This window comes from Mizuhopecten yessoensis, unplaced genomic scaffold (assembly GCF_002113885.1).
Source record: "Mizuhopecten yessoensis strain PY_sf001 unplaced genomic scaffold, ASM211388v2 scaffold1749, whole genome shotgun sequence".
NCBI classification, from domain to species: Eukaryota; Metazoa; Mollusca; class Bivalvia; order Pectinida; family Pectinidae; genus Mizuhopecten; species Mizuhopecten yessoensis.
The window spans coordinates 300,877-327,850 of record NW_018404202.1 but is presented as its reverse complement, the minus strand read 5'-3'; the positions used below and the strand labels follow the sequence as shown (position 1 = coordinate 327,850).

General features: G+C 38.2%; 1 protein-coding gene across 1 annotated transcript in view; it reads left to right on the top strand.

Annotated features, from left to right (window-relative positions):
• Positions 1-26,971, top strand: part of LOC110440288 (ALK tyrosine kinase receptor-like) — a 45,494-nt gene extending 18,523 nt beyond the window's left edge. The window contains exons 4-20 of the mRNA XM_021483264.1: positions 3,556-3,686; positions 6,105-6,239; positions 6,577-6,726; positions 6,960-7,060; positions 7,787-7,953; positions 8,444-8,532; positions 9,368-9,508; positions 14,396-14,675; positions 15,562-15,652; positions 15,948-16,012; positions 16,296-16,425; positions 17,076-17,176; positions 17,796-17,888; positions 19,812-19,913; positions 23,209-23,343; positions 24,124-24,214; positions 24,434-26,971. Coding sequence (XP_021338939.1) covers positions 3,556-3,686; positions 6,105-6,239; positions 6,577-6,726; positions 6,960-7,060; positions 7,787-7,953; positions 8,444-8,532; positions 9,368-9,508; positions 14,396-14,675; positions 15,562-15,652; positions 15,948-16,012; positions 16,296-16,425; positions 17,076-17,176; positions 17,796-17,888; positions 19,812-19,913; positions 23,209-23,343; positions 24,124-24,214; positions 24,434-24,643 — 2,212 coding nt within the window. The 3' untranslated portion in view covers positions 24,644-26,971. The remainder of the gene's footprint in view (positions 1-3,555; positions 3,687-6,104; positions 6,240-6,576; positions 6,727-6,959; positions 7,061-7,786; positions 7,954-8,443; positions 8,533-9,367; positions 9,509-14,395; positions 14,676-15,561; positions 15,653-15,947; positions 16,013-16,295; positions 16,426-17,075; positions 17,177-17,795; positions 17,889-19,811; positions 19,914-23,208; positions 23,344-24,123; positions 24,215-24,433) is intronic.
• Positions 26,972-26,974: the final 3 nt, after the last annotated feature.

The following is a 26,974-nucleotide window of genomic DNA, read 5'->3' as shown; positions in this document are numbered from 1 at the left end:
TAAGTCATCTGGTACACACTCCGTTACGTGTTAACTCTAAGTCATCTGGTACACACTCCGTTACGTGTTAACTCTAAGTCATCTGGTACACACTCCGTTACGTGTTAACTCTAAGTCATCTGGTACACACTCCGTCACGTGTTAACTCTAAGTCATCTGGTACACACTCCGTTTCGTGTTAACTCTCAGTCATCTGGTACACACTCCGTTACGTGTTAACTTTAATTCATCTGGTACACACTCCGTTTCGTGTTAACTCTCATTCATCTGGTACACACTCCGTCACGTGTTTATTCTTAGTCATCTGGTACACACTCCGTCACGTGTTAACTCTAAGACATCTGGTACACACTCCGTCACATGTTAATTCTAAGTTATCTGGTACACACTCCGCCACGTGTTAACTCTAAGTCATCTGGTACACACTCCGTCACGTGTTAACTCTGAGTCATCTGGTATACGCCGTCACGTGTTACCTCTAAGTCATCTGGTACACACTCAATCACGTGTTTACTGTAAGTCATCTGGTACACACTCCATCACGTGTTAACTATAAGTCATCTGGTACACACTCCGTTACGTGTTAACTCTCAGTTATCTGGTACACACTCCATCACGTGTTAACTGTAAGTCATCTGGTACACGCCGTCACGTGTTGCCTCTAGGTCATCTGGTACAGACTCCGTCACGTGTTAATTCTTAGTTATCTGGTACACACTCCGTCACGTGTTACCTCTAGGTCATCTGGTACAGACTCCGTCACGTGTTAACTCTAAGTCATCTGGTACACACTCCGTCACGTGTTAACTCTTAGTCATCTGGTATAGACTCCGTCATGTGTTAATTCTAAGTCATCTGGTACACACTCCGTCACGTGTTAACTCTAAATCATCTATTACACACTCCGTCACGTGTTAACTCTGAGTCATCTGGTATACGCCGTCACGTGTTACCTCTAAGTCATCTGGTACACACTCCGTAACGTGTTACCTCTAAGTCCCCCCGTCACGTGTTAACTCTAAGTCACCTGGTCCACACTCCGTCGCGTGTTAACTCTAAGTCATCTCTAAGTCATCTGGTTCACACCCCGTCACGTGTTAACTCTAAGTCATCTGGTACACACTCCGTCACGTGTTAACTCTAAATCATCTATTACACACTCCGTCACGTGTTAACTCTAAATCATCTGGTACACACTCCGTCGCGTGTTAACTCTAAGTCATCTGCTACACACTCCGTCACGTGTTAACTCTAAGTCACCTGGTACACACTCCGTCACGTGTTAACTCTATGTCATCTGGTACACACCCCGTCACGTGTTAACTCTAAGTCACCTGGTACACACTCCGTTACGTGTTAACGATAAGTCACCTGGTACACACTCCGTTACGTGTTAACTATATGTCATCTGGTACACACTCCGTCACGTGTTAACTCTATGTCATCTGGTACACCCCCCGTCACGTGTTAACTCTAAGTCACCTGGTCCACACTCCGTCGCGTGTTAACTCTAAGTCATCTGCTACATACTCTGTCACGTGTTAACTCTAAGTCACCTGGTACACACTCCGTCGCGTGTTAACTCTAAGTCATCTGCTACATACTCTGTCACGTGTTAACTCTAAGTCACCTGGTACACACTCCGTCACGTGTTTATTCTTAGTCATCTGGTACACACTCCGTCACTTTGTCAGTAATGATACCATCACACACCTTTCTTCTTATTCATCCCAAAACACTGATTTATTAGTAGTTTCGGTCTGATTCACTCTAAGTCATCTGGTACACACTCCGTTACGTGTTAACTGTAAGTCATCTGGTACACACTCCGTTACGTGTTAACGATAAGTCATCTTGTACACACTCTGTCACGTGTTAACTCTAAGTCACCTGGTACACACTCCGTTACGTGTTAACGATAAGTCATCTTGTACACACTCTGTCACGTGTTAACTCTAAGTCATCTGGTACACACTCCGTCACTTTTTCAGTAATGATACCATCACACACCTTTCTTCTTATTCATCCCAAAACACTGATTTATTAGTAGTTTCGGTCTGATTCATACTGAAAGAAACCTGAGGGTTGATAAAGCTGGAAGAAGCATATTTCAGAAATGCTTTGCGATGTTACAAGTCAAGCCTTATCTCTGTAACCAGAATCCACCAGAGTTTGGCAGCTAGTCAGGTTGTGTCCACGTTCCTAAAATATTTCTTGTCTTCTAAACAAATTACCATTTGGAATGACCAAAGCCAGACTTATTGGGTCTATTTTAAATCTACTTTATGTCACACATAACAATGTTCTGAGTGTGATTGGTAATGTCCATTTGAGCAATGACGTCGTGTCAGGAACTTTGTAATTAACGATTTCTTTATAATCCCAGTAATACCTAATATTAGGAGAGTGTCGCTATGCATTACCTTTGTGATATATAAGAGTTGAGCTGACTCGGATTCAGAAAACCGACAATGTCTGAACGAAATGCTTTGACTACACCTACTAAAAGGAAGCAGTGATCCATAGTATCTCGTCTCTTAATCTGTATTTGTGCAGGGATTTACTGATAGTGTAGTGTTTTGTTAATAACAGTGTTTCTGTACTTTAGATAAAAACCTACGGTTGATGGAAAGTAATGAAATCCATTTCATCTTTGCATTGATATATTTATACTTATTAACGTGTATGTATTTCTCATTTGACAACTGGTTGGCTTATTTTCTATTAATTAAGGATTAACCTGAATATATTTTTCATGTTATGGAGATACGCCAACCAATTGTCGAATGGGTTGTCAAATGCTTGTTACAAGCAAGATTAAATTGTGATAAAATATAACATACATTGCGAAACTCGATTTGATAGTATCCTGATGACAGAGCAACTAACAAGACGAATCAGGGTTAACGTACACATGGAATTGTTCAGTCAGCATTCTTCGCGCCGGAGCACAGTTCCAACACTCCAAAAACGTAAACACATGAATTCGAACAACATCTTAATTAGGTCTACGCTACGTATTCATATAAGAAACCAAATTGAATAGTTCCTTTTATGGGACGGGGGATTATACGTAGTTTATATTCTCCTGCAGGGGCAAGCACATTATTATTTATCGTTTTGGACTTGTTTTGTTTATAACAATAACTATGTTTGTCTGAACACCTGATCCCACCAGACATTTACTTCAGTAAACAGGAACAGGTCGATCAGCATGTTTCCGTGAAATCTGGTCGCATTATTGACACAGTGTAATAGTCATAAAGAATATCAGAGGGAAACACGCTATATGAATATGATTGTGCTATATTTTTGAGCCAAATAAATTTCTGTCTAACAAAGGTTCATAGATTAAGTATATTTCGTCTGTTGGCATCTGGCACAAGAAAATAATGTTAAAAATGAAAACAATCAAATACATTGCGTCTGGTTTTATGGTATGATTTTGACACGCAATATCCAAATTGTTCTGTGAATTTTTAATTTCAATTCAAACTGTCGATGTTGGTTCGTTGAGCATAATAAGTAATAAAATATGTTATTGCATTTTTGTAGATATTGGCAAAATATCTCGGTACATATTGGAAGTGTGCACACGCCGTTCGCCATCGATATTCTCTTGCATAGCGTTAGTGGAAACGTGGCAGTGGATGACATCGCAATGCTGCAGTGTGGGGATACTGAAGGTATTTAATGAGAATGCGTGGGATGTAACGTAACACAGAATAAACCCATTAACGTCTAAAGCACTCTGGGAGTTGAACATTCTCCTATCCTTTGATAATCTTTCGTTGTCCAGTCTCACAGCCGTTCCCCCGAAAGTAACAATTCTATATGTTTCCATTTCTTGAATTCCTGTATCAAGACCTTGATATAAAAAAAAGAAGTAGCAACCAGCAAATATTGAGTTCATTCAAATAGTAGTGGCATGTTCTCGAGGGATATCAGTGTATTATATCTCATGGACCCTGTAGAGTAAGCATAACCCCCTCTACAAGTTAAACGTGACGCAAACAAATATTAACAATTGTTCCACCTCGACAGCCTTAAAACATATTGACAACAAGATATAAGACGATTATACCACAGGCTTTTCCCAAGAAAAATATCAAAACAATTGTACGAATCACAAGGTATTACACACTGGTATTGACATTTCACCTGCAACTATTTTAATTTCTGATACAATAGCAATATGATGAAATGATTTATTATTGAAATTGGTTCAAAATATAATCAAACAAACAGATATGTTTTGTATTTTAAAAAAAAAGATATATTAGTGTACAAAATTGTACATCGATACATTGATTTTCACATGAAACTGGCCAAGTAGAGAGCCGAAACGTAAATAAAAACAAGCGAATTAATTGACGTGACATTACCAATTGCCTTGGGCTATGATGTTTGAAGAGTTTCAACTCCAACATCATGCTGGTGGTGGATGACAGAAATACATGTACAATATATCCATAGAATTTTTAGGTCACCTGAGACAAAGTCTCAAGTGACCTATTGCGATCGCCTTTTGTCCGTCGTCGTCCGTCGTCCGTCGTGCGTCCGTAAACAATTTACATTTTCGACTTCTTCTCCAAAACCCCTGAACCAATTTCAATGAAATTTTGCAGGGACCTTCCATGGACAAAGGTCAACNGTAATGAAATTGTACAGGCAAAAAAAGAAATATGTTTACTCCCAACAAATCTTACAAAACCTTGAATAATTAACGTACTGTTCAACAGCGACACTATCAAAAGGATACCACAGTAACATGAGATGTCTCTCGGGAGAGATCATTCGCTATCGCAGTCCAAACGGGTTAGTGTAAAAAGGAGTGTTATTTTATAAGACACTGTGTATTCCCAGAATCTACACGGAACTTAATGGTATCATGTGATTGACTGGATGTATAAACACAACAAGGGAATACGTGAGTTTATTGATACCGAAAGAAGTAGCACAACCCAATTATAGACGTGACACTATATCATGATATTGGTTTAAAGACGTAGGTGTTCAACCAGTACTCCTGAGTCCAACCGTCTGAAGCGGAGATCAGTATACTAAACTTGAATGTTTCCTCGAACTTTTATTAGATTTCTTTAGATACGTTGATTTCTCAGTGTGTTATTTCCTATTACAAGGGTTTTACGCCCACCGATGGGGACAATTTATTGATGACAATAGAATTCCAAGCGTGCGTAGATCTTAATATGATTAATGATGTTTAACAGATGATTTCCCACACCTATAAATCAGGAAATTAAAAGCAATTCAAGCATGGTTCATTACTGAAGTTAATCACTCGTTGAGGGAGTGGTGTTGTTGTAAGATACCCCCAGGGATACTGTTAAGCGCTGTATAATTCCGCCTTAACGTCTCAATCGATGTAAAATCATGGCGACGTCTGCTGCAATATCTCCAAGCACTCCGAGTAGGAGTGTCGAAGAAGACACAGCGACAAAAACATGTTATCTTGTACTGGTTGTCACCAATAATGTTGTCTACTTGCCAGCTCATAATAAACAACAACTGAAACATGTCATTTTACCAACAATCAGATTAACTGTTGCTAAAAAACCCAAAGATACAGGCAAATTCTTTATCTCACAACTTTACATTGACTAAAGCTATTGATCATATGTTATTTATCCTATTACAATCGTACTTAAGTTTTTAGACTATAATGTATACCTCAATAATGTAGCCGACTGGCCCGAATTATAGAATACACATTTCTGATTGGTTTAATGATGGTAGTATTCGGCTTCATGTGCACTATTGAGTTGTTGTCAAATAATCGATTTTACAATTATAGTGTTTCTTACAAATGAAATGATGAAAAAGGAAATGTTATTTTTCTGATTATATTGTATGTACTGCACCTATAGCGAAGAACACCAAGAACATTTTCAATATGTATGACAAATTCCAAAAACAAATCTGTATTACTTCACACTGAATAAGGGTCAAGCTATTAAACTTTGAAAAATGTAGATGCGTAGAGGGCATAAACGAAACATGTGTTTGTACTTCTATACCATGTATATGTACTATTATATCTGCAACTGATTGTCGTATACATGTGTTTTTGTGTTGTTTAGAGAAGGAGGTTGCTCCTGTGGGGTGCGGGACAGGAGACTTCCAGTGCAGCACCTGCCATTGGGTACCTCACTCCAAGCTGTGTGACCTCATCCCTGACTGCCTGTTCGGCGAGGACGAATACCTTCCTTTATGCTGTAGGCAGTCCCCAGATTTACATATTTTATCCGTGCTCATGGAAAACAATCAAATTCTCTAACTGCACTCCTTTTCTAAATCCAATATTTCACAAGGCAATATAGAATTCCTTTACAATTCTATAGCAAAGATAGTTTATACATGATGCGTTTGCATACCCGTAGAGAAAATAAGTGATATAACTTTATTAGATATTAAGGGAATAAAGAAACAAATGCAGTTGCTGTTAATGCTTGTCCCGCTGACACCCTATGCGTTCTTGACTCAAAGAGCTAATAGCATCGTGTCGACAGTTGTTGTTTTTATGCCAAAAATATGTATTTTTATTAATGCTAGATGAAAATCAGTGGAATGGAAGCTGTTCGTTTGAGGATGGCTGGTGTGGTTGGGAAAATATTTTGAACCCTTTCCGGAGCGTGACACGATGCGTGTTCGACAGGGCTAACTTCACAGACATTGACAAGGAGAAAATCGGCAATAACCATGGTAATGCAAACTGCTACATTGTACGTTAAATAATTAAGTCATATTTGTAATAACACAGTTCAATGATAGTGATCTGGTGTCAAATGTAGATCAAATTTGTTTGTATCTGTTCCATTACAAGCATAACTCAATGTATCCATTTCATAGTGTCTGGTTTATTTTTAACTCCAGCTTGGATTTGTGATCAATTTTTTTTTTTTTTTAATTATTGGGATTGCTTTTTCATTTCAAAGGAGTTGTTTTACAATTGCATGGGAAGCAATGTTCTGCGAGTGAAGATGCCGCCATCTACCGGGAGGTTCCCGCACTAAACTACGCTAACAACACATGTCAGGTAAAATATATACCGTATTGTCAGTCTTAACACAGGACAAAATCCCAGCTCAAAATTAACAAAAGTTACAACAACGACCGTAGAACGAGAGGATTAGCTTTACCGCATGTACATGTAGTACCCGACATGTTATCAGGGAGCCCACGACCTGTATCATTTTGCGGGTTACAGTTATTTTTTCTTACGTAGATTGAAAGAGTTCATGTAGAAAACCCTGACTTAGTGATTTATTGATAAACATGCATCTAGAAAATCCATATCCTTACACAAAATCAATAGTAGATCATAATGTTACTACTTAAGAAAGCTAAATTAAAGTCATCATGTTTGTCACGATTGGAGTTTGGAGGTAAAAATTGTTAATGGCGTGGAAGCTGAAAAGAGAAATTGTGAATCATTTATTTTAAATTCTTGTGGAAAAATAAACCAAAGCAATATGTTCGTATTCAAATTCACCTATAGAAGGACAGTACTACTGCGTCATATATTTGCATATTTCGTGTCTAAATTTATCAAAACTATGCGTTGATAAGACCATATTTTGTCATATTAAAACATGTACGGTCACTCACATATACATATACATGTCCTTTTAAGCATTTTTTAACCTTTAAACCTGAAATTTTCACATTTGAAATGGACATTTGTTATCCTTGCCGTCCCTGAACTCTTTTGCTCGTTAATAAATTCAAAAATCTAGCATTTCATGTTGCTTCTACATTTTAGCTCCGGTTTTCCATGCGTAACGCACGACGCGACAGGGTAGGCGTGAACATGTACGAGATGCTGGATTCTGACCAGGTCACGTGGATGTCCCTTGCTGTAGAATCCACTCCTTCCAAAAGTCCTAACTGGAACCATTACAGCACCACACTGCCTGTCACCCATGGCAGGTTAGTTCGTAGGGCTAGCAACAACAATAACCTTGTGATGTGATACTATTTGTTAAATACATGTAACTATTTTACAAATAATATTATTCTCTTTCGATTTGACATATATAATTACTTATCACACAATTTCCTGCGTTATCCAGTGAATATACCAATGTCATATTTATAGCGAATACACCCATGTTATTACTATGACCTATTTGCTCTGTGATTGGTTGTAAGTGTCAATTGTTTTAATTGTGAGGTTACGCCTAGGACAAGTACATGACGTCACAGACTTACGCACTGGAGAGAAAATGGCGGGTTTTTACATTTCAAGGTTGCATGGATTGTCATTTCACACGAATAAATGCCACAAATATTGATCTTGTTTATCTCTAATGTTTGTACATCAGTAATAATCTACATAGCTGCATGAAGTTTGTGCGAACCCTTACCTTTTGTATAACATGTGTAATTGCGAACCTTGGTTGCCTGTCTTTTTCATTAGGTTTGCTTTGGAGATTTGGGCGCTGGTGTTTATTTCGGAGGATATTCTAATGGATTTTGTATCCCTTTCTCCCGAATGCTTCAAACAAGGTATGCTAAATAGCTGGTATATTTTTGCCTGAAACTAGATTTAAATTAAAAAATGATCGAACTTGTTTAGCGATTCTAAAGCTACATGTATTGTATACGTGTATTGTTGAGGCATTTTATTGATAACTTAAAAAAAAGACAATCATTTTAGAAAGTAATAGTATATGTCTTTCCTACACGTAGATGACACAGACACGCGTTATCGTGTGCGCACGGCATTTGCTGTTTTATGGTCATATTATTGATATTGACCTAATAAAATAATTCGGTTAAATAGGTCATTAGCTGGTCTTAAGTGCAATTATCTGAAATGTTCCGTCTGATCTAGACTATTTATTGCTATAACCTAGAACGATTATCGTTCCTAATAACACTTATGATATTACCATTATCATGATATACGAACAGTACTTATTCTGCATACTTTCTATTTAGTTTGGTTTCCGGGTCGATTCTTTGATTTATGCGCTCACTTACACTAGACTGGATCTGTGAGAGGTCCAAAGAATGAAAATATTAGTCTTTGTAACTTTAGGTGATTGTCACAGATTTCAAATTAAGTTAAGCATTGAAAAAGGGGAAGAAAGGGGTATGCTACATTGGTGACAACTGCACTGAACGTGGAGGCATATCCATGACTCAGCTGTAAGGTGATGTTAACGTGTATATACATGATCATCAGTGACCGAAGTACATTATAGAGAACACGTGGTTGCTTACAAGTGTAGTTATTAGGATAATTTGTAGATGATGTTGCTTGTATCGATTTGAAGTTGCCCTACCAAACTGACAATCGTAGATTACAGCACTTACCTTATATACTTACAACCCACAGGACCAGATACACACAACGATACCATGATGTTTCTCCGGGTATCGGAATCGGAGAAGGAAAGGTCCGGATTGGTCCTGATTGTACTCGGTACACTGACAGGAGTTGTGGCTGGTCTCACAGCTGTCTCCGTGACACTGATAGGTACGTATGGAGTGACTCAGGTCCATGTACTAGGTTGTTACTAGTCTCACCGCTGTCTCCGTGACACTGATAGGGACGTTTGGAGTGACTCAGGTCCATGTACTAGAGTTGTAGCTGGTCTCCCCGCTGTCTCCGTGACACTGATAGGTACGTTTGGAGTTACTCAGGTCCATGTACTAGAGTTGTAGCTGGTCTCACCGCTGTCTCCGTGACACTGATAGGTACGTTTGGAGTGACTTAGGTCCATGTACTAGTGTTGTAGCTGGTCTCACCGCTGTCTCCGTGACACTGATAGGTACGTATTGAGGGACTCAGGTCCATGTACTTGTGTTGTTACTGGTCTCACCGTTGTCTCCGTGACACTGATAGGTACGTATTGAGTGACTCAGGTCCATGTACTAGTGTGGTAGCTGGTCTCATCGCTGTCTCCCTGACACTGATAGGTACGTATGGAGTGACACAGGTCCATGTACTTGTGATGTTACTGGTCTCACCGCTGTCTCCGTGACACTGATAGGTACGTAGCTATTGAGTGACTCAGGTCCATGTACTTGTTGTTACTGGTCTCCCCGCTGTCTCCGTGACACTGATAGGTACGTATTGAGTGACTCAGCTCCATGTACTTGTGTGTTAGCTGGTCTCACCGCTGTCTCCGTGACACTGATAGGTACTATTGAGTGACTCAGGTCCATGTACTTGTTGTTACTGGTCTCACCGCTGTCTCCGTGACACTGATAGGTTACTATTGAGTGACTCAGGTCCATGTACTTGTTGTTACTGGTCTCACCGCTGTCTCCGTGACAGTGATCTGATAGGTACGTATGGAGTGACTCAGGTCCATGTACTAGTGTTGTTACTGGTCTCCCCGCTGTCTCCGTGACACTGATAGGTACTATTGAGGGACTCAGGGCCATGTACTTGTTGTTACTGGTCTCACCGCTGTCTCCGTGACACTGATGGGTACGTTTGGAGTGACTCAGGTCCATGTACTAGTGTTGTAGCTGGTCTCACCGTTGTCTCCGTGAGTGACTCAGGTCCATGTACTAGAGTTGTAGCTGGTCTCACCGCTGTCTTACTATTGAGTGACTCAGGTCCATGTACTTGTTGTTACTGGTCTCCCCGCTGTCTCCGTGACACTGATAGGTACTATTGAGTTACTCAGGTCCATGTACTTGTTGTTACTGGTCTCCCCGCTGTCTCCGTGACACTGATAGGTACGTATTGAGTGACTCAGGTGTACTAGTGTGGTAGCTGGTCTCATCGCTGTCTCCCTGACACTGATAGGTACGTATGGAGTGACTCAGGTCCATGTACTAGTGTTGTTACTGGTCTCCCCGCTGTCTCCGTGACACTGATAGGTACTATTGAGTGACTCAGGGCCATGTACTTGTTGTTACTGGTCTCACCGCTGTCTCCGTGACAGTGATCTGATAGGTACGTATGGAGTGACTCAGGTCCATGTACTAGTGTTGTTACTAGTCTCACCGCTGTCTCCGTGACACTGATAGGTACGTTTGGAGTGACTCAGGTCCATGTATTAGTGTTGTAGCTGGTCTCGCCGTTGTCTCCGTGACACTGATAGGTACGTATTGAGTGGCTCAGGTCCATGTACTAGTGTTGTTACTGGTCTCCCCGCTGTCTCCGTGACACTGATAGGTACTATTGAGGGACTCAGGGCCATGTACTTGTTGTTACTGGTCTCACCGCTGTCTCCGCGACACTGATAGGTACGTATTGAGTGACTCAGGTGTACTAGTGTGGTAGCTGGTCTCATCGCTGTCTCCCTGACACTGATAGGTACGTATGGAGTGACTCAGGTCCATGTACTAGTGTTGTTACTAGTCTCACCGCTGTCTCCGTGACACTGATAGGTAAGTTTGGAGTGACTCAGGTCCATGTACTAGTGTTGTAGCTGGTCTCACCGTTGTCTCCGTGACACTGATAGGTACGTTTGGAGTGACTTAGGTCCATGTACTAGTGTTGTAGCTGGTCTCACCGTTGTCTCCGTGAGTGACTCAGGTCCATGTACTAGAGTTGTAGCTGGTCTCACCGTTGTCTCCCTGACACTGATAGGTACGTTTGGAGTGACTCAGGTCCATGTATTAGTGTTGTAGCTGGTCTCGCCGTTGTCTCCGTGACACTGATAGGTACGTATTGAGTGACTCAGGTCCATGTACTTGTGTGTTAGCTGGTCTCACCGCTGTCTCCGTGACAGTGATAGGTACGTTTGGAGTGACTCAGGTCCATGTATTAGTGTTGTAGCTGGTCTCACCGTTGTCTCCGTGACACTGATAGGTACGTATTGAGTGACACAGGTCCATGTAGTTGTGTGTTAGCTGGTCTCACCGCTGTCTCCGTGACAGTAATAGGTACGTAGGAAGTGACTCAGGTCCATGTACTTGTGTTGTTACTGGTCTCACCGCTGTTTCCGTGACACTGATAGGTAAGTTTGGAGTGACTCAGGTCCATGTACTAATGTTGTTACTGGTCTCACCGCTGTCTCCGCGACACTGATAGGTACGTATTGGGTGACTCAGGTCCATGTACACCGCTGTCTCCGTGACACTGATAGATACGTTTGGAGTGACTCAGGTCCATGTCCTAGTGTTGTACTGGTCTCACCGCTGTCGCCGTGACACTGATAGGCACGTATTGAGTGACTCAGGTCCATGTATTAGTGTTGTAGCTGGTCTCACTGTTGTCTCCGTGGCACTGATAGGTACGTATGGAGTGACTCAGGTCCATGTATTAGTGTTGTAGCTGGTCTCACTGTTGTCTCCGTGGCACTGATAGGTACGTATGGAGTGACTCAGGTCCATGTCCTAGTGTTGTACTGGTCTCACCGCTGTCTCCATGACACTGATAGGTACGTAGTGAGTGACACAGGTCCATGTCCTAGTGTTGTACTGGTCTCACCGCTGTCTCCATGACACTGATAGGTACGTATGGAGTGTCTCAGGTCCATGTACTAGTGTTGTTACTTGTCTCACCGCTGTCTCCGTGGCACTGATAGGTACGTATGGAGTGTCTCAGGTCCATGTACTAGTGTTGTTACAGGTCTCACCCCTGTCTCCGTGACACTGATAGCTACGTATTGAGTGACTCAGGTCCGTGTACTTGTGTTGTTACTGGTCTCACCGTTGTCTCTGTGACACTGATAGGTACGTTGGGAGTGACTCAGGTCCATGTACACCGCTGTCTCCGTGACAGTAATAGGTACGTAGGAAGTGACTCCGGTCCATGTACTAGTGTTGTACCATGTACTTGTGTGTTAGCTGGCCTGGTCTCACCGCTGTCTCCATGACACGGATAGGTACGTAGTGAGTGACTCAGGTCCATGTCCTAGTGTTGTACTGGTCTCACCGCTGTCTCCATGACACGGATAGGTACGTAGTGAGTGACACAGGTCCATGTCCTAGTGTTGTACTGGTCTCACCGCTGTCTCCGTGGCACTGATAGGTACGTATGGAGTGTCTCAGGTCCATGTACTAGTGTTGTACCATGTACTTGTGTGTTAGCTGGCCTGGTCTCACCGCTGTCTCCATGACACGGATAGGTACGTAGTGAGTGACACAGGTCCATGTACTACTGATAGGTACGTATTGAGTGACTCAGGTCCGTGTACTTGTGTTGTTACTGGTCTCACAGCTGTCTCCGTGACACTGATAGCTACGTATTGAGTGACTCAGGGCCATGTACTAGTGTTGTTACTAGTCTCAGCGCTGTCTCCGTGACACTGAAAGGTACGTATTGAGTGACTCAGGTCCATGTCCTAGTGTTGTACTGGTCTCACCGCTGTCGCCGTGACACTGATAGGCACGTATTGAGTGACTCAGGTCCATGTCCTAGTGTTGTACTGGTCTCACCGCTGTCTCCGCGACACTGATAGGTACGTATTCAGTGACTCAGGTCCATGTAGTTGTGTGTTAGCTGGTCTCCCCGCTGTCTCCGTGACACTGATAGGTATGTAGGTAGTGTCTCAGTTTTAATACTGCCAAACGATTATCAATTTGATTAAGATAAATAGGTTTGGTTATATATTACAATTATCAGCGATATTGAATGTTGTTTTGTTGTACTGAACAAAATACCCAGAGGAGTTTATGACTAAGAATGTTTTACGGGACTGGAGATAGCATGCTTTATTCATCATGTTGGACTAATTTGAATGTGAAAACATGTCTTTTTAAAAATCCCATGACAAATATTACTAACGATCTGATTGTTAATGTTGGTGATCTTTACTTTAACTGGATATGCTTAAATGTTTACATAGTATCTACACTGTCTTTAGCAAGAAGACGTACGTTGAAAACAAATCAGCATGGATCAGGAATGTTTTAATCGTTGACCAGCTCCGTGAAATATGTAAAAAGAAAATATGAACATACAAGAGTTTTTAGATGTTTTTTTATATTGATGTCGTAAGTATATGTACATACTTGATCAATCGTACATATATGCACATACTAATCCACTAAACTGAGATTCACATTCAAAGGGACTAACTTATAGAGATTGGCATCCTCGAAATACCCATGTGTCATAAGCCTATCAAAACGGTTTTTTCTAAACAATCGTCAAAGAGAACAAAAGTATTGTTTTACATACATGTACTTTATTTATTCGTTTTAAAAGTAACTGGTACTTAGCCCTTTTGGAACCTTGGAGGAATTCTTGTAAAGTGATTTAATTAGCTTCTTCACTTTAACCTTTTATGCCATTTAATTGATGGTTTTTAAAAAGAACAAGCTAAGAAAACAACGAAATTTTGCACGTTGTGAATGATGAAGTGGCTAAACCTCACAGTGTATACCTTTCCATATGCCATTCGCAGTGTTTTCGTCTTTTGTTTTCCTTTCAATGACATTCACCTTGTGTTATCAGTAGTGAAGCGTCGTCGCCAGGCGGTAGAAGGTCCGTGTAAGACACCTTACCGAAAGAACTCCTCCCACTCGTCAGCCACCAACTCAACCACCCTGTCATGTCTAGAGGATAAACACACACTTCAGGATGAGGCGCTACTTGCGGAGGACACAAATTCCGGCCGCCAGGCGTCGCTAAACGGAAGTATCTGCACCATGACTATATCGCCGTATTACGAGTGGATACAGGATAGTGAGGAAATGATCAGGAATATCCCTAGGTCTAAAATAAGACTCGTCAGGTACGCTTGTTACAGGCTGTATGTTGTAGCAGTAGTCGTCAGGTACGCTTGTTACAGGCTGTATGTTGTAGCAGTAGTCGTCAGGTACGCTTGTTACAGGCTGTATGTTGTAGCAGTAGTCGTCAGGTACGCTTGTTACAGGCTGTATGTTGTAGCAGTAGTCGTCAGGTACGCTTGTTACAGGCTGTATGTTGTAGCAGTAGTCGTCAGGTACGCTTGTTACAGGCTGTATGTTGTAGCAGTAGTCGTCAGGTACGCTTGTTACAGGCTGTATGTTGTAGCAGTAGTCGTCAGGTACGCTTGTTACAGGCTGTATGTTGTAGCAGTAGTCGTCAGGTACGCTTGTTACAGGCTGTATGTTGTAGCAGTAGTCGTCAGGTACGCTTGTTACAGGCTGTATGTTGTAGCAGTAGTCGTCAGGTACGCTTGTTACAGGCTGTATGTTGTAGCAGTAGTCGTCAGGTACGCTTGTTACAGGCTGTATGTTGTAGCAGTAGTCGTCAGGTACGCTTGTTACAGGCTGTATGTTGTAGCAGTAGTCGTCAGGTACGCTTGTTACAGGCTGTATGTTGTAGCAGTAGTCGTCAGGTACGCTTGTTACAGGCTGTATGTTGTAGCAGTAGTCGTCAGGTACGCTTGTTACAGGCTGTATGTTGTAGCAGTAGTCGTCAGGTACGCTTGTTACAGGCTGTATGTTGTAGCAGTAGTCGTCAGGTACGCTTGTTACAGGCTGTATGTTGTAGCAGTAGTTGTTATAAAGAGATAATAACATAATGCCATCGCTGGGCATGTATTTCCAACAAAGTGACTAATAATAGTTAAATGACTCATCGTCAAAATGTTATTTTTAAAGTTCAATCTTAATATCTTGTTGTTGTTCTTGTAGTATGATCGGTAAAGGTGCATTTGGAGAAGTATTTTACGGATTATTGGCGGATGTGGCTCATTTACGAAACGAACTTCCAGTAGCTATAAAAGTAAGACAACCATCGGAGAATAATCCTAAATGTCTCTCTCTTCCACACAAATTTATCTTCAATATAAATGATTATCTGAACATGGAATAATCCTATTGGATAACAAACATTATCCAGATGTTTAAAGTCTTCAATATGTAAACATTAGTGGTGTCTTTCTTTATACTTTGGTTTGTGAAAACGATTTTGATAATGTTAAATATGCAATGATGTGTTTCAAGACTGTATAGTGTTATGTTTTACATTATCAAATCAGTTGTTCCATAGCCAACATTTCTTGTTTGTTTTGTTTCAGACATTACCTTCGCTGTGTTCAGAGCAGACCAAATCCGAGTTCTTCTTCGAAGCAATTATTCTAAGGTAAACGACTGTATTTTCCGGAACATTATAAGGCTATACTGTGAACTAACAACTGTTGCGTTATCGATATTCTCTTCATATTTGTATGAGGTCAAAGAGGCTGATATTATGGTTGAAATACATCGATTTTCTAGAAAGCATTACCAATATAAATGAATCGAAATTACATTGCAACTTGACTTGTATTAAATTCCGTATATAACTTTTGAACGCGCCTTGCAATTTCTCTTCTTTTAAATATCCACACGCAGTTGATTTACGACATTTTTGCGTTATTTTGCAGTAAGTTTAAACATCCAAACATCATCAGATTTTTGGGAATTTCCATCGACGATCGATCCATGTTTTTGATATTAGAACTTATGGAGGGAGGCGACCTACGTACTTTTGTCAGGGACGCGCGACCGAGAGAGGTACGTTGCAATTTAAGGAGTCTACTTTTAGGACGCCTAGTAGTGATTGAATGTGAATAGACTGCACCAAAGTACCATGGTTGCATATACACAATCTTGTACAAGGGGTAGATAAATAAGACAAAAAGATATCACAAGTTTCTCATAACATTCATATTGTATCTGCAAAACTAAACATGGCTGTGGGCAATGCATGATTTCAGCGTCCAAACAGGCGAAACAATTTCCATGAATCGTGATGTCACAATAGAAAATGCCTTATTAAATAAATAATAATATATATATAATAATAATAATAATAATAATATAAGATAATAAAATTTGACTTATGCAATCACCAAACACAGTGCAACCTGAATTGTCTATCAACTACTCGCATATTATTCAATAATATAGGACGGGAATACAGTTATGGATGAAATCAGATTACGATACATACAACATGTTACGATAACGTATATCACTAAACTGACCTTAAAAATATGTAGCTTGATTTATTACACAGACACATACTGACATTTTATAAGAACAATCCCCGTCTTGTTTATTGTAGTATTGTTAAAGCAAAACAATTATCTGCCTTTTTTTTACAATGCTAGTACATTGATTATACAATTTCGACATTTCATTGTTTATTCTTTTCATTTCAGAAAGGAGAATGTTCCTCCCTCAGCATTTTGGATTTATTAAAGTTATCTTTAGACATAGCGAAAGGCTGTCAGTATCTCGAAAGTAACAAGTTCATTCACAGGTAAGTATCACCACTGATGTTTTCGCAAAAGTGGTTTTTAAAACAACTTATGTACTACTGAAACTCTTCCATATTGAATGATATAAGGGAACGTATGCTATTTTACTGTGTCATTAATCTTCATTCTTAATTCTATCAAGTATTTGGCAGATATGACGTGGTAAAATAGGTCCCGACATATTTTATATACATAAACAAATCCATGTAATTTTACTTTCATGCCATTCTTAAGGTTTAAAATATGTTATATACCATCACATTCAGCATCTTATCACGTAATCCACCTTAGAACATGAAACCCTATGTGTCCAAGTGCGTGTTTGTATGCACGCTGGAGTTCGTATACGTGCACGGCGTGTTATGGGTCTGTATAACTAGTCGAGTATGTCCGAGGGTTAAGAGTAAACTCACAACCACATCTCGCCGTCCCGAGCTCTTAAGACATTCTGATCAAAAGGCTGGTGCACGACCAATTATATTATCTGGTTCAGAAGATAATGCATATGATTTTATAAAAGAGAGATAACTCTATCACAAATCACAGTTACAATATGTAACGAGGTATATTTCATTGAGAAAACATCCCAGCTGTGACTGTATCTATAATACTTGTTTACAGGGACATAGCCGCCAGAAACTGTCTGCTAACAGAAAAGGGTCCACATCGCGTAGCCAAAATAGGAGATTTTGGAATGGCGAGAGACATTCTACGGTACGTTGAATATCTTTATTTGATCTTTAAAGAATACTGAACAATAAGACACCTGTATTACAAATTGACACATTATTTACTCTATGTATAACAATTACCCATGATAAATGTTTCGTATAATACATACTTACATCAAAGAAGTGCAACCCTCTTGATCCAAAATTTGATGTGACAAATATCCCTCCATACTCAAACCGATAGCACAGCCTGACAGTTTTCCTATATAGATTTCAAGAAAGACACAGTATACATCCCATTCCTCTAAAAACCAAGGTCGTTTCTCTGTATATTTTGAAGAACCTGAACCAGTTGTGTCTAACACTGAGGAATGTAATATCATATAATAACACAAACAGATAGTTCGTTTACAACACTATATATCCCCCTTATACTTATCCTTTATCAATAGTTCAATTTGACAAAACGTGTAACCATTGTTCTAATTAAACAAATAGAAAAATAAACAATACGGAAAAACGTTTGATTGTATTATATAATATTGGTAAAAAACGTTTACGTTATTTATCAGGGATGTTATTTATTCCTCACTCATATAGCAACAATGTCAAACATGTCTGTAAAATATCGGCCAAATAGGGTGGGAGGACCAAGACCTCCAGCAGACACTCAGGCAAACAAGCCTTCCCATGAGAGGACTTGTTATTCTTAAGAGGATTTTATCTCAGACTTCACTCTAGGGAACTTATCCCCAACAGGGAAACAATGCAGATTACCCCCTTCACAAAAGGTCTTTATGGTCAGGCTGCCATGTAATGTAATGCATCGTCACATGCGTTTATACGCGTCATAAGTTATATTACTATAGACGTTCGTTCCAAAGGGTAAACTCCCGATGTGTTCTTCCACTCATTGCCTGTAATCTTAAATTATTTCATTTTTTATTTAAGTATTAATTGTGCAGTTTCGATAGTGTATATGATGAAATCATGTAAAATCGTATGAATCTCTATATAAACATAGGCAAAAAGCAGGCAAACATGTTTTAACTTTATAAATTCCACGCTCGGCAAACAGGTGGTTTTCATAAAACTGTTAAAGTGTAATGTTTCACTACCCGACATGTACGGTTTTACTGACGTAACAGCAATAACAACAGTGTAGCTGGACTGGTATCGATGTTAAGATCTACAAATTAAAACATCCGCGTGCTATCTTTGCTGTTTTCATAAAAAACCTTTCATAATGAATAACATAAGTACAACACGACACACATCAAACGGTAAATACCAGCAAACACATACCGAGGTTTAACACCTACGCCAACAATCTGCATCTATCTTATGATCTTGTTTTTGATGAACTATCGTTATTGATATAACATCTGTATTCTGTATATACACACCTCCTGATGGTACACTCATAATAAATGATGTTGACGGCATTGCAGTATTCTTTAGAATAAAAACTATATTCTCTATACGAGTATTTTATTCTCGTTAAACCAAAATACTTCATCAATAAATCTTGATCAAATACTACATTAGTTCTGCATATTCAAATTAGAATGAAATTGTTAAAACTTTCCAAAAAAATAAAAAATAAATAGAACAGAAAAGATGTTGCGCGATTAACAAGGTGTAAGAAAACTTGTTTTAACATCGTTTTATTTTTGGAATATCTGTAGAGAAAGGATTGTTTTTTAAAAGAATTTTGTATGCTATTTTTTTTCTCTGTAGACTAAGATCAACTTGTAACGTGGTACTATTTTTAAACATTAGTTGAGTTCCTCCGAACTTATTGTCCATGAATACATGTACCATGACGTACTCCGGTAAAAAATACTAGGGTTGGTATTCGAAAACATCCTATAATTCTTTGATCATTATAAAACAACGATACACAGTTTCGCATTCTTCAAGTTCTCAAACCTTAAAGGAAATATGTTTTCTCTTTTGTTAACAGAACAAATTACTACCGGAAGAACGGCGTTGCTATGATACCAGTGAAATGGATGCCACCGGAAGCATTCATGGACGGAGTGTTCACGTCCAAAACAGATGTCTGGTAAGTAGGTCAACTACGATATCGGCCAAATTTCCTCTTAATGTGATGTGGCATAAGCTCGACTCTTAACTTATTAATAATCATCTTATCATTTATTTGTAACGTCACCAAAACATTGGGGAAAATATTGGTTTTTAATTTTGAGATGTTTAATAACCAAAAGTTACAACGAATCCTTTTTAATTTTATGAATGTGAAACTAACAAATAAATGGAACGGCCCAAGTTCACAAGAAACTGCCTACATGATATACATATCAGCATTACTGAAGTATGTGGTTTTGGTTATTTTTATGATTTGTTTTCTTGAGAAACATATGCTCCTTATTGCTGATATTTTAATTTCTTGTTCTGTTTTATGATCATTTTTTTTACTTAAACTCAATATCTGACCTTGATATAATTAAAAGTAGAACAAACGAGATGTAAGATAATTCAATATTTGTCAAAAAAAAATCAAAAAATATCAAGATGTTGCATTTTGGTGCATTTATAAAATTGACAAAGCTTTGAATAATGTTGATAAGTCACTATGATGGAAAGCTGATGATATGTGTGTTGGCGTTTCTGTTTCAATTCCGTTCTATGTAATTTACCAGCTACCATTACATATTGGCAACTTTCCCTATTGGGCACAAAGTCGTGACTATCTCATTTTCGCTTCAAATAGACGAAAGAGACATAACTCGACAGCGAAACTTACCAACATGCAAATGTGTTGTGAAAGAGATATTGAAATTGATTGAAATCATTATATTCAAGTACGTATGTTTTGGAACGTGTATAGTACTAAATCGGTGGTTCAACGCAGTATAACAGATTGCTAGGTTTACAGTACAAGTATGTATACCTGACCTTGTTTACAGTACAAGTATATATACCTGACCTTGTTTACAGTACAAGTATGTATACCTGACCTTGCAATTGTTTACAGTACAAGTGTATATACCTGACCTTGATTACAGTTCAAATATGTATACCTGATCTTGTTTACAGTACAAGTATATATACCTGACCTTGTTTACAGTTCAGGTTAACACATTGACTATATGTTCTATCTGTCTCGTGGACCTGAAATTTGGATATTTCTTAATACGTATTCAGCACAATGTTATAAAAAAATCGATCTTTGTAAGTTTATGGAGTTTTCTAAGAACAATACCCATTTGGTACAATAGCTTAATAACAATAGAAAATAAGAGCATTTTTTACAGGGATTGGTATAGGAAAGGAGTAATAATAATTAATGACGTAGTTAAAGAAAATAGCAACGGAATTTTTTACAGCTATCCAGAATTCATAGAAAAATATATTATTCGTACTAACTTCCTTTTTTATCACGGTGTCATAAAAGCAATAAAAAGAACTATTATAGATGACATTTCTGCTGAAACTATAAATCGACCATACGTACCTTCCAATTTAGATTTTTTTTCAAACACAAAAAGAGAGTAAAAGATTTTTATAACTGTTTGTGTCAAAATAACATAACATCTACTGGGAAAAGGAAATGGAAGCAATATTTGATTTTGATGAACAAATATGGAGGAAAATATAATTTACACCATTCAATATTTGTAAAAATACAAAATTACAATGGCTTCAACTTAGAATAAATCAATATATTCTAACTACAAATTCATATCTTTATAAAATAGGCCTAGTCGATAGTCCATTCTGCAGCGGTTGTAATACTGAGAATGAAACGATAACTTACTTATTTTGATATGAAGCACTATTTGTATAACACAAGATGCCAGGAAAAGAGCCTGTCTTTATCAGCTTTGAAAAACTGTATTAAAGAAACATATCACACTCAAAAATATATAGCTACTGGTAAAGGGGAAAATTATCTTACCATCTTTAAGAATGAATGGAAAAAATGGGAAAGATTATTGGTCTCTACGTAAATAGGGGAAAATTATCTTACCATGTTTAAGAATGAATGGAAAAAATGGGAAAGGTTATTGGTCTCTATCTTAATATAGAAATACTTAGATGTTTCATTTTCTTTTAAAATTATAAAAGAAATGCGATTTCCATGTCTGTCCTCTGCATAGACATGTTTGCCTGGTGATCACTTCTTATATTGTAACTGATATCTTAACTTGGTAAACTTTAATTTAAGAATATGATAGGAAGTTGTGTTTTTCTGTAAGAGTTACTGCCCATTGCTATCTCGTTGCTTCAGTCTTGCTTGATTTTGCTCTCAACAAAACTTGGTATGTCCTGCTATTATGACTTGTATTCTCTTAAGTAGCATTGTTCCTTATTGAAATTTCTTTCATGTATTTTTATACATGTTACTTTTTATACAAGAATCTATGTCTGGAACGTGGTCTTCTTTGCTTTAACATGGTTCAGAATCATATACTATGATTCAGTCTCAAGTTGGGTGAATCTTGGTATGATTTGCTATCAATGCCATATTTTTATATCCTCTATAGTGATATCTATTTTCAACAAATGTTTACAATATAGAGCTGTATGGAAATATAGTTGATACAAAAACAGGTCAAAGTCCCTGGCAATATTAATACTAATATAATATTATAATAAAAAAAACACACCTTTACTCATAAACGAGTTATTTCTTTTAATAAATACATCAAAGTTCCTTGTCATGTCAGCATGTACCCCTTCTCCCTCTTATTCAAGTTCTCTTTCTCTATGTTGATTCTATTCTTCCTTTAATTCTTCTATCTCTCATTCTTTTCTTTCTTAAAAACAGTTCATATCACAATTATATGCATTTACACTATTAACTACAAAGAACATATTTTTTTATGTATCTTTAATATAGTGTTGAATTTTTGCTAGCGACTAGAAATGGAATGAGTGTGTGTATGTGTATGGAAAAATGAATTGTAAATGTATTATGTACTGTTAAAAAATCTTCAAAAATAAAAGAATTTAAAAAAACAACAACAATGCGGTAGGAGTTTGTATACTTTTTATCATTCTATGGAAAAATCATTTAGTAATCTCATAAAAGTCAGTCCAAGATACTGCATGAATATAATTTCCTGTTATTTAATCTTAACTACTCAGTATTAGTACAATGCACACACGCACACAGCCCCTATTACGTCGCTTACCTCCCCTATTACGTCGCTTACCTCCCCTATTACGTCGCTTACCTCCCCTATTACGTCGCTTACCTCCCATATTACGTCGCTTACCTCCCCCACCCTCCGAAGTAATAGGTTCCATTAAGTTAGACGAGTCAATAGTTAAGATTCATTTACCGCTGTATTTTAAAGTAGCAGTATTATCTAACCGTGTTTCTGTTGTAGGGCTTTCGGTGTGGTACTGTGGGAGGTGTTTACGATGGGGTTTGTGCCTTACCCAGGAAAGACGAACGCTGAAGTGATGAAATATGTCCTAGGGCACGGCCGTTTGAACCAGCCGCCACTATGTTCGGGAGAACTGTACGTTAACAGCGAAAAAATCGCGAATTCCTTTACAAAACAATACCTCAATACTTCAGATTCCTTTTTTTCTTTTCTGAAAACACAAGGTAAAATCTACAGTATTCCATGTTCTTCTTCTCTACATTTTGATTTAATACTTTAAACACCCCAAAACAATAATAAATAGATGTCGGTGCAAACCTTTCGTTTGGACCGACATCTATTTATTATTGTTTTGGGGTGTTCACAGTATTAAATCAAAATGTTATATATCCCCTTAAGTTCCTGGTGTTGATGACTTTGAGTTGCACATGTTTATTGCATTTGTAAAACTTACCTTAGAGGGAACAGTAAGGATATTAACTGTAGCAAGGGAGGCAACTTAAATTGTAACTGCTGTGTGTTTCACATGACCTTAAACATATCATTCACGCCGCCATCGTCGGTAACGTTCCATGATAATATTTTTCAAACCATGGTGATCAATGGAGATACCAACAATGTGTTGAAAATGGCGACGATAGCAAGACCAACGTGTACTTAAGTGGCGGCATGTGGAGGGTGACAACTTATTGTGAAACCTGTTAACAACTCTTACGTCATGGATGTGTCATTTTGAGATGATAAACATCTGGCGACGTCGGAGTCAGCAGTATCAATAGATGTGAAATATAATACATGAATCGAAATGATCAGTTACCCGACAGATATCTCACAACGTCGGGTTCACCAGCTATGTTACGTATCCCCTTTGTGGTCGAAACAGGTGAGCTACCAATTAATGATTTCTTTTTTCAGATTTGATCTGATGAAAAAATGTTGGAAATCTAAGCCAAAAGAGAGGCCATCTTTCGTCTCCATTGTAGAAACCATGACAAAAATTAAACGGGTAAGTACGAGATTATGCAAAAAGGAACCTTTTTGTGTCAATCGTTTCATCTTTATCCGTATTGAACTAAAGAACTATATAACCGTAAGTGATTACACATGTGTTCATTAGTTGCTCTCACAACCTATTGTATATCTACAGAACACAAATTATATGTGTACGTTTATTGCATGATACTTCAATTACAAGTGAGAAATATTTTGATGTTTGGGTTTTCAGGAACACAAGCAGGAGGATCCAATTATGCTCGAAAATCTTTCCAAAGACCCTGCTCCCTTCGTGATAGATACAAGCGGTGAACAGGAGGAACAATGTCTGATAGAAAACCATGGTAACGAACTTAATAATATGATAGATTCACGCAACTGTTCACCTGGTCACGTCTCTCTTCTAAGTATGAATACAGCCAGAAGTGATGCAATTTCATAAAGTTCTCTGGGATTACAATACAGAGTATCGCAGCTATATGTGTCCAAAGTGCGCAGGAGGAGACAACTCCGTAGGTACCGACCAGGAATGGATGTACTCTTATTGAACCTTTGTGCCATATCAATCATAGTTAAACAGGAATTGTGGTTGCCTCTGTTTAAAAAGATTTTCTGTGAGTTGCATACCGACATTTTTTTAGGATCGACAGTGTGTGTGGAGGTGTTAAGTGTTTGAACAAGATGTATGCTTGTGTGGGTGCGCGTGAAAGTGCGATACCAGAAAGTAATGGATTGTGAGTGTATAGTACTATGAATCGGGAAGTGTTGGAATAGGCAGTGTGTGCGAATACACTGTGTGAAACTTTTAAGTTGTACGTTGTATACCGTAAGAAATCTGTGATATTTGTTTAGGTTGTGAACATGTGCCTCTTGTAGTCCATGCAGTATGCTAACAGTTCGAGTGTGTGTTTGTGATTCTCCAATCGCCACAAGTTCTGTCAAGATTTCCAACTAGCATTGTTAGTAGAACAATTTTCAATCTGATATATATTTTTGAGTTTATTTTTTTCATTTTTTCACGCGGGCTTTTTCTGTTCGTGATGTTTACGGAAATTAAGAATACTAAGATTCACGTGGATATTATCTCCACGATGTTGACATACGAAATTATCGTGGATACTGTCTTTGTATCAAAACTGTCATATTATCTAATGGATTGGCTTTAATGTAACATTTTTAGCAAATACAAGCAATAGCGCGTTTTTACAGCTTATCAAAAAACCTTCTTGATGTGCGATGCAATCAATTTTTATGTTATCATAGTTCATTTAAGGGATGTCATATAATTTCTACAATCTCTTTATTGACCCTAGATATATTTTTTAGTAAAACTACCATCATCCCGAGAGTATATCCGGTATGAAAAAGTGAAAAGTTTTCGGATGTAATACACACGTTAGTTTGAAATGGAATAGAGACAGCAAGCGGAGGGACCAAGAGCACGAATATATAGGGCAATTATATATATTATAATAGCTGCTGAACGGCATGTAAAACGTTGGTGATGAGTTCGACGTATCGGAGTGACTCATTATGTAGCCTATTACGTCCTTTACCATGAAAGTTAACTGTAACTTGTATCATGTGAACTTTTCTGTCAGAGTAAGCGGTGTATTATCAAATATGTGTTGTGTTTGAAACATATGTTTTAAGTTGACGTGTGAAGCGTCACTGTGCCTGTTTGTTAAATGTTAAATTTCAATTCCAATTAAATGGCTTTCAATGTAAAGTTTGCTATGTTATGTTTTCATTAAACGACACAAATATGTGGCAGAGGTAACTAATTGACGATAAGGAAACTTTCTTTGTAACAACGTAAGCCCAGGTCTCAACAAGCTAATTTCAGTATTAAAATAAAATATAGTCGTTTCTAACAAAATATTTTTATTATTCAATAGCATTGTTCTAGTTTTCAACAAGACTACGGGACCTTACATGGTCTTTTTTCTATTTAAAATATGTCAGGTTGGTACAAGTATACCAACATAGAACACAGACTGAGGGCAGACATATATGTAATGATGTTATTATGTAAGGCTAAGGGCAGACATATTTGTAATGATGTTGTTATGTAAGGCTAAGGGCAGACATATTTGTAATGATGTTATTATGTAAGGCTAAGGGCAGACATATTTGTAATGATCTTATTATGTCAGGCTAAGGGCAGACATATTTGTATTGATGTTATTATGTCAGACTGAGGGCAGACATATATGTAATGATGTTATTATGTAAGGCTAAGGGCAGACATATTTGTATTGATGTTATTATGTCAGGATAAGGGCAGACATATTTGTAATGATGTTATTATGTTAGGCTAAGGGCAGACATATTTGTAATGACGTTATTTTGTCATGCTGATGGCAGACATATTTGTAATGACGTTATTATTTCATGCTGAGGGCAGACATATTTGTAATGATGTTATTATGTAAGGCTAAGGGCAGACATATTTGTATTGATGTTATTATGTCAGGATAAGGGCAGACATATTTGTAATGACGTTATTATGTCATGCTGAGGGCAGACATATTTGTAATGACGTTATTATGTCAGGCTGAGGGCGGACATATTTGTAATGATGGTATTATGTATCCCATAGGTATAATGTTCTAAACCCTCTTTGCCAAGCGTTCATTTATTGTAAATTTATTTAAATCACTTTGCCGGTATTGAAGAAGACAGTCATGAAACAGTATACTTGATTTATCCATTTTGGTTCCGCCCTTCAGTCCCTAATGAGACAGTATATGAAAAATAAAATTTCACTTAC